The 8,499-nt window shown below is 41.1% G+C and overlaps 1 protein-coding gene across 1 annotated transcript in view; it reads right to left on the bottom strand.

Annotated features, from left to right (window-relative positions):
- Positions 1–477: 477 nt before the first annotated feature.
- ccdc88b (coiled-coil and HOOK domain protein 88B) overlaps positions 478–8,499 on the bottom strand; it is a 75,507-nt gene continuing 67,485 nt past the window's right edge. Inside the window, exons 26-28 of the mRNA XM_033644034.2 lie at positions 5,506–5,657; positions 1,201–1,545; positions 478–847 (exon numbers count right to left, since the gene is read on the bottom strand). Of these exons, the coding sequence (XP_033499925.2) occupies positions 810–847; positions 1,201–1,545; positions 5,506–5,657 (535 nt within the window). The 3' untranslated portion in view covers positions 478–809. The remainder of the gene's footprint in view (positions 848–1,200; positions 1,546–5,505; positions 5,658–8,499) is intronic.

Below are 8,499 nucleotides of genomic sequence, written 5' to 3'. Positions count from 1 at the left end.
CTGGCGCACTTCCTGAGGGCCTGGTATTACCTTGCTAACTTTTTAGTGTTAGCTTGCAAGCTAAAATGTTTCAGCTACTGTTCGTTTCAGTGATCCTACAGCAGAATGTAGTTTGGTATATGGGTGATAAACATTACTGTCTGTTGTAGTTTAATGATTACAGTTAGCTTCAGCTATGTAGCTAGGTGAGACTGGTGCTCAGTGCATTTAGCTAGCAGTATTTGCAGTTAAGCTAGCAAGCAGGACAGTCATCTTGACTTCAAACTGCTCCTTCAAATGAAATGGCATAATGCATTTTGCTAAGGTTAGGGGATGATCATGACTATAGTTGAAAGAAAGTGATGTTGACTGTTGGTAAGAGGGACTGTCGGAGCGAACAGTGGCCTCCTGTGTTGGTGCAAATGTTGTGTGTGAATAAACAATTACATTTGTGCCAAGACCAAAAATGGAGGAACTAGAAGATGACAAATTATTGAATTTTAATTTTTCAATGAATTTTTAATGTAACTTACCAACTGATTTGTGGAAAGAGAAATAAATAATATAATAAAGTGATGTTTTATGACTGACTCGTCTGATAGCGCTTTACAACATCTGGTCAGTTTTGGAGCTCCATACTAAAGAGGCTGTTCTTCCCCTTCACACCTCAGCAACACTGCAAATCATTGACAGAAGGATTTATTCATTCATGTATTCAAAAATACTAGGAGGATCTCATATTTAAAATAGTCATCCATACAAAACAGTGTGCCAAGAGCAAATAATATAAAAACAGTTGTTTTTAATTAAGAGTCGGCTGCAGCTCTGTCTCAGGTCGTCGCGGTATCATCACTGGATTGTTGATTGTCTGGAAGGAAGAGAAGATCACAGTCTTACAGGCGTATGCATGTTTTATTAAAAAGAAAATTAGCAGTATTCTGAGTGCTTGCAGACATCAAGGCTACTCTGGCCAGTTTTATTTTTACAATCCAATTTTTATTCAGCTTGACATTTAATTTGTTACCCCAGCAGACCTTTCACAATGCTGAGCACATGGCATGCTTGCCAACACAAACACTTTGAAATTATCCATTAGAACAAGTCATTTTCTTAAAATAAATGTACAATTCTCATGTTTTTCCTTATTTTGTTAAATTACTTGTTTCTGAAAATGCACAGACACGGACACACATCCTCCTCATTCCACTTTCTCCACCTCACCTCTGCCTTCATCCTCCTCGACACTCTCCTGACTGCTCAGCGGTGCGTCTGCTGCCTGGGGTGTGTTTGTTTCGTTTCTCTGTCCCTCCCAGAGGACAGTGGAGGCATTCTGGCTGGAGCGCAGCCGCAGGCGGGGCTGTGTTTTGTGGTCACCAGGACTGAAAGACTGGGAGACTCCAGAGCCTCCTCTGGCCAACCCAAGCCCCCAGCCGTGACGGGATCCCAGCTTTCGACGGCCCCCGGAGCCGGAGCGCATGGCTGGAGTCCCTGGCGATGAGATGTCCGGTTCTGTCTGGGATGGGGCTTTTCTCGCGGGAGAGGGAGAGACTGGAGCGCTGCGGGGGTCTGAAAGAAAATGAGTTGAAGTTTATTTTTACTTAAATCACTTGTTCATACAAAGGCCATGATAGCATGTTATAGATTATGACATTTTGACATTGGTAAATCATAATTCATTCTGAGATATTATGATCAGTGTACACCCACAACATGACGGTTTGCTATGCTAAATCTTTCACGGCGACGGGACATATCTGCTGATTTCTTTACAGCACAAACCAGGAAAGGACATAACTTTTCTTCCAGTGGAAATACAGCTTCAGGGACTCTGACAATGGCAGGTGCAGAGATAAATTAAGGCAATAACTGTGGCTAAGGTGGTAGAGCAGGTCTGTCATTAATCACAAGGTTAGAGGTTCGATTCCTAGCCTCTCCTGTCCACATGTCTAAGTGTCCTTGAGCAACACACTGCACATTGCTCTTGAGTTTTTCAAGTGTATTATTTGCGCCTTGAGCAGCACAAGCTGAGTTTCACTATATATGAGAGAAGGCAGACATCTCTACAGCCAACATCTGCAACACTCGGCAACTCACACCAAAACAATCTAGACTGATAAATAATAATAATAATAAATATTTTTGATTTTGGGTGAACTGTCTCTTTAATCCCCTGAAAACTGCTCCTGATGGCCGGGAAGTTCTGCCAACCATTAGACTGTGAGTGTGTGAGTGTGTGAATGAGAAGCATTGTGAAGCACTTTGTTCAGCTCAAGTAGGAAAGCACTGTAACTCAAGTGCTTCATACTTTGATATAAACCCTTTTTCAACAGTTGTAAGCAGTACATAAACATCCAAATGTACATGTTTTGTAAAGTACATTAATGTAGTTAATTAAGCACGTGTTGAGTATTTATCCATGCATTTGTAAACTGCAGTTCCTCCTGGAATGCATCAGTGTTTTGTGATATAAAGGCTATATTTTAAATGTAGTAACCTCAGCCTTACTGTCATCTTGTTCTTATATAATGTAGCATTTCAGTAGCTGAAAAATTATAATGGTAAAAATGCTACTTTCACACTTGGTCTACAGCATGGTCAGCTAAAAGGCTATTAGTGCTGTTAAAATTGTAATTGTAAGCATATTAATATAGCCACAAGTGGCAATTCCAGGACTGAAGCCAGTATGGACCTCTAAAAGTTGAAAGCTGGGCTCGATCGAGACCTTTAACAGTTTACGACACCTGCATTGACAAAAAACAACAACAGGTTTTATCATGATCACACAGATGCTCATTCATTTACGTCCAAATCTGTGCTGGGCCACGGTCATCTTTGGCGACACTGTCACCTTCTGTTGGTCAATTGCACAAAGCTTTGGGGACATGCTTCAATGGCTTAGCTAAAAATATCCACAGAGTTTGGGGATGTTTGGACAAAGTGTTTATTGAGTTATGGCCAAATTTTTGCAAAAGCTTATAAACCTGTTTGAAATTGGTGACATCTCCAATTGAGCGATTTCAAAATCATTTTGCACACATGGTTCATCATTATTATTTCAAATATCCTGCAAGTTTTGGAATGATTATTGATTAAAATTTGTGATCTGATTTGTGTTATGCCACACCCATTTTCACCTTTATAGCACCAGCAAGTGGTTGATTTGGATAAAACTCTCAGGGTATGTTTAAGGTACTTATGTGGACATATCCTACAACGCTTGTGATGACTGGCCCTGTAGTTATGGAGGTAGGTCTATTTATGTGCTGAGCCAGGCCTCTTTTAAAGATCATTCATCAGTATCTTCACAACACAAAGAGATATCAACAAGCTTTTGATAACTTTCAATAAGCTTGACCGAATGATGATCCACAGAAGGGTTGGTACAAATCGGACCCACGGTTTAGGAGAAGGTGTGAAATATATTATATTCAAAAAATTCAAAGTGGTGGAAAATCTTACCATGGGGCCTTGTAGATTTTTCGTAAAGCACATTGAGCTGTACTTGTGAGTCAAATTTCCAGTCGATCGGACTTATGGTTTGAGGGGCGTGGCCTTTCAAGATTTGAATTTTATGCCTTAGTAATAGCGCCCCCATTTGGCCAACTGCTGTCATATTTCTCAGCAGCATTTGCTCATAATTTTCAATCACTGGTGAAAATTTCATGTATCTACAGTACAATGTCCTTTTTTTCAAGGAATCTGCGAAAACATTTCTAAAGAAAAAGAGGTGCCAAAGCAAAAACTATAGGATTCCAGTCCTTCAGGCTTCAATCCCTTAAAATACATAAATAATGTAATAAAATACATTTTTCTAGAACATCTAAAAACGCAGCTAACTTCAGAGCTCAACATGGACAGAAGTCTGACCTTCACATTAAAAAAGCCAATCCTAACCTATTTAACAGTAGATTATATTAAACTGAAATAATGTAAATTATTCATAAATTCTGACTTAGTCTAATGAGATGAAGAATTGCTGTGGCAGAACCTGCTGTGTCTCGATCTGTCCAGAGAGTTGTAACACCAGCTGCGGCCCGAAGACAGAGCTGAGACCAGTGGTTAAGGTCAAGTTAACCTGCCATAATGCGGGTTAGTTTCAGGGTTAAATGCCGGTGTTGTGGGAAATGCCACATAGAAGATAGGGAGTAGTGGAGTGTGTGAGAAATGTCTTGGCTGGCTGAAACAATGTCTTTTCGCAAGACATCTAATTTATTAAGAGCAATTTATCTGAGATTTTAATTATTTTTACAGTTATATACAGTGTTTGCTACACGCAACATTTTTAAAATGCAACTAAAATGCATTTGGAGAGATTTTGTGTTTCTTCCACTTGAGCCCCTTTGCCCATGGAAAACCCCCACTAAGACCAGCTAACATCTGGCTTTATATTTAATAGGTGAAGTTACAATCGGCATTCACGCCTGGGACAAATGTCTCAGCAATAGTCAAGGGTATTTACTAGCTCCAGCTCCGACTGGCTCTGATTGGCAGTGATGGAAATACGAAACCTGGATGGACATGCTAATTCTAGCCCACTTGCTCGCATGATGCAATGACATGCCACAAAGTAATATCTGTCTCTGTCCAAGCAGCCCTCAAACATCGTGCAAACTTCAGTCGGCACCGAGGCTGAGACAGAAACTGAATAAGTAAGAGAAATAAAAAAGGAGTAACCACCGTAACAATTTCACTGGCCTCCATGCTGCTTTTTACGTTTTTCACTTTCTGCTGTTACCAACCGGTTTTCCGGCTCATCTGTGACGTACAACCTGACACGCAAGAAAAAAAAGAAAGAGAGTGAAAAGCATCCTGGACAATTGTAAATCAGCTCATCGCCTATTTTTAGCATTTTTTTTTTTTCAGTGTTTAAAAAACCCACATACACAAGCTATTTTTGATGGAAAACAGGGTATCGGAGTGCAGCTGAAATATCGAGTCTCTCTGTGGGAAACAGGCGCATTAACAACCAGCAGCCCTCTTGTTGAGGAGCAGACAGAGCCAGGCCTCCCAGTGTTGGCCCTGCCACACAGCTTAAGAAAGCAGGGGTTTATGGAGGATAATAGAAAACACAATGCGAGGAAAAGTAAAATTAAACGGGGACAATAACAGTATGTCAAAAGGAGAGAAAAAAAAATCATAAATGCAGGATTCGGCTTAAATCTTGGCTTTGAAAATGTCTGCAGAGAGTTTTTTTTTCTCTCTCTCCGCCAGTAAAATGCATTCCACAGTCAAGGTGCATAAAAAGAGGATGAAACCTCGCGAATCTTTTCCTTTCAACATGTGGTTAGCAGAGAAAGCCGGCCTCAGTAAGTCTTGGCACTCTACAGGGAGAGATCTAAGGAGAAGAGAGTGGTATCAATGCTGACCACACTTGGTAGTCATGAGATGATTTGTATGCATGCCTGTAGCCTCGCTTGATGGGGTGAGCATGTGAGCATATCTTTGTGAAAACCAGTCTGCTGGTGTTTGTGTGTGCGAGAGAGAAAGAGAGGTAGTGTGCTGCGCCGTGGGTATGTGTGGTCTCACCAGGGTGAGGTGTGTGTGTGTCTGATGTAAATTCAGTGCTGTCGGCCAGGTTTTCCACGCTGCCCGCGGCGGTGAAGAGGGCACGTCCCTCTTTTCCCACTCCCCGGGGTTTGATTAGCTTCTTCATCCTGTCTGCAATCCAGTTAGATTTCCTACGAGGACACAGAGGACAGGGACCATTTACAAAGAGGGATGAGCTAGGAGTGTGTGTTTGTGTGTGTGTGTTTGTGTGCGCTCACACACAATGCCCTGATTTTCCAGAAAACAGGAGGAGGATGCCAAGTCTAACAAGGGCTGCATGTTTTCAAAATGAGAAAAAAGGGCTTGAGAAGGTGCCAACTGTCATTTATTATGCCAAAGAAAGCACTTTGTAACATGACGTCAAGAAAATCTATTTGGAAATGCTATAATTAAAATGTCATTTCCATATTAATTTGCAGCACAGGGGACAAAATGCACTTGGGCAATTTGTACACAACAATACTAATTATTAGATTTTCAGTTAAGGTACAAAATGCTTGCCAGCTGTCCAATGAAAGACAGGTAGAGTTCCTGTTGAACGGACAGAGTGCTGCAGGGATGATGTTTATTTGTAGGCCAGCATGGAAGTTAGCATCACCCTGGTTCCCTCGACAAAAAGCCCATTTGCTTTTTAATTTGGATTTTAGATTGCTGCAGAAAATAAGCTCTGTGGCAAACAGATGTTTATGATACTAACGTGTTTTCTTCAGGTAGATAATGAACACCACTCTTGTGATTTTTGATGTGTAAATGCAACCACCAGAAGTGAAAAGCTAACATTAGGCTATAAACAAACTACATGATGGTTGCATGACTTCAGTGTCACCATCACTTAGCTAACTACAACTGGAAAATACTATAAATTTTTAAGCTGGAAAGTTTGAGTTAGAAGAGTTTGGCTCAACACTCTGCAGTCGTATTTAGCCACTTGTTCACATCAGACTTTTTAAAGACACATCAAAGCTTCAAAATTCACAAGCTGGGTATTTACTGACATACTTTATGCCACAGAACAAAGCATAAAAAAACCTCTTAAAGCTTCTGTTTGCCACAGACCATATTTAAGCCATCTAACCAAAATCCACTGACTTCCAGACAAGGGGACTAGGAGTGCTAAGATGCTAACTCATTTCCAGGGTCTCATTCTTGCAGCACTCTGTTGGGCATTCTGCTAAAGTGACCATTCATGATCTCATCAACTGAGATAGCTGCACCTCAGTTCATTAATAATGATGCATTTCTGGAAACATGTCTTCATGAGGGCACCACAAGAGTATGGTCTTCCTTTTATGGTGTGGTACCACACTAGGAGGAGCAGAAAGAGACCTTTGATCATGATACAGACACAAGAAACCAGGGTTTTGGCAGTCATAGAAAACAGAGAATAAACCATCATCCCCAGTTGGGTGGGGGCGGTCATAACTTCTGTAACCATAAAGAACAATAATATTATTTCATCAAAAGGATTATACCTGACACGCTCAGGCCTCCGTGCTCAACATGTGGAACATTTGATACTCAGTTTCTGTACCCCTACATTCACCTTTGAGGGGACCCCATCTATAAAGGTGTGTGTCCCGCCTTGCCTCTCCCCTGTTGCTGCTGTACTCCATGGGAGAGGTGAGCAACATTGCTCTTTGGGTAATATCCGTGTTTTAATGCTGTTAAGCTGTTTATAAGTTCATTTCATGCTAACATATTCCTGTGTCACTTAATTTGTGCAGGGGCTGGAGTTTGTATGGTTGTGTATGATGGAGGATTTTGTTTCTGCCACTTGTTGTCAGGAATAAATAGAGATTGCCTCCGAAGATACCCACAGGCTGGGCCTCTTTATATCTACACACTAGAGTCCACCGGTTACATGTAAGTGATTTCCAAATGTCTTTACAGAAACCACAATATTTATATAACAACTTTGCATTCACATTGCAAGTACTTTGTGATCAAAAACAAGACACTTGTCTGCAGCAGGTGCACATATATACACAGAGTGACCTGCTGATCAAGTGTCTCTGTCTGTCTGAATGTCTGTCCTTCGATTTTCTGTTCATCCGATCAACTTCAAACTTTGCAGGCGTATTGCTCTTGAACTGAGGAAGTGCAGTGTCAAGTGCTCTTGAGATCTCAAGGACATATTTATTAAAGGTGTGTTTTGTACACACTGTGCTGTGAGTTGAGAGGGGACCTATAGTAACTGTTACACTGCTGAAAGGCATGCTGGGTATAGCTTGCTCTCCGATGCTCTCTATGGTGCATTTAAGAACAGATTAAAAAAGAGAGGCTGCAGATGTTACACTGTAGCAAACTCAAAGATTGAAAGCAGCAGTGATGTAACTTTCAGAAATGAATGCCTTTGTTCTAGGAAATAGCCTGGCCCCAAATAGCTGACTGTATACAGTAACGTAATGTGTGCTTTTTCTTTTTTCTATGTAGTTTGTGTTGGCGATTCACATCTCAGATCTTTTGCTGATGGAGCTGTGAACATGTCAGAGGGTAAGCTGAACTTTGGTGTTACAGTTACACATGGAGGAGATGCAACAGCGTTGTGTTTGGACATCTTCCATCTTGCTTATACTCCACATACTCCAGATGCAGTGTGTCTGTTTACTCTGGGGAACAGAATCACCTCAAGTCACACTATTGAGGTTCATAATGTCTGGGGCTTATCTCTAGAAACTGAACTGGGCTTTGACTTCATTAAGGTCATATATGTTCATGTGAGCTTTTACACCCTAATGATCCATATACTTTAGAGCATTTCTAGGGTACGCAGCTATGTCATGGCAGGTGTATTGCTCAGGACCCAAAAAAGCACAGTGTTAAGTGTGAAGTTGTTTGGATGAGCGATTTTCGAGAAAGATGAAAGCAACAATACCGGAGGCCAAGCAAGCAACATGTTTCATACAGGCACGTTACTAGTCTGTACAGCAACACAATTCAATACAAAAGCACTGCATATCGTGTTGGTGAAGT

The sequence above is a fragment of the Epinephelus lanceolatus genome, chromosome 7 (assembly GCF_041903045.1).
Source record: "Epinephelus lanceolatus isolate andai-2023 chromosome 7, ASM4190304v1, whole genome shotgun sequence".
Lineage (NCBI taxonomy): Eukaryota > Metazoa > Chordata > Actinopteri > Perciformes > Serranidae > Epinephelus > Epinephelus lanceolatus.
Note: the sequence above shows the minus strand (reverse complement) of the source record. Positions and strands in the feature narration are given on the sequence as shown.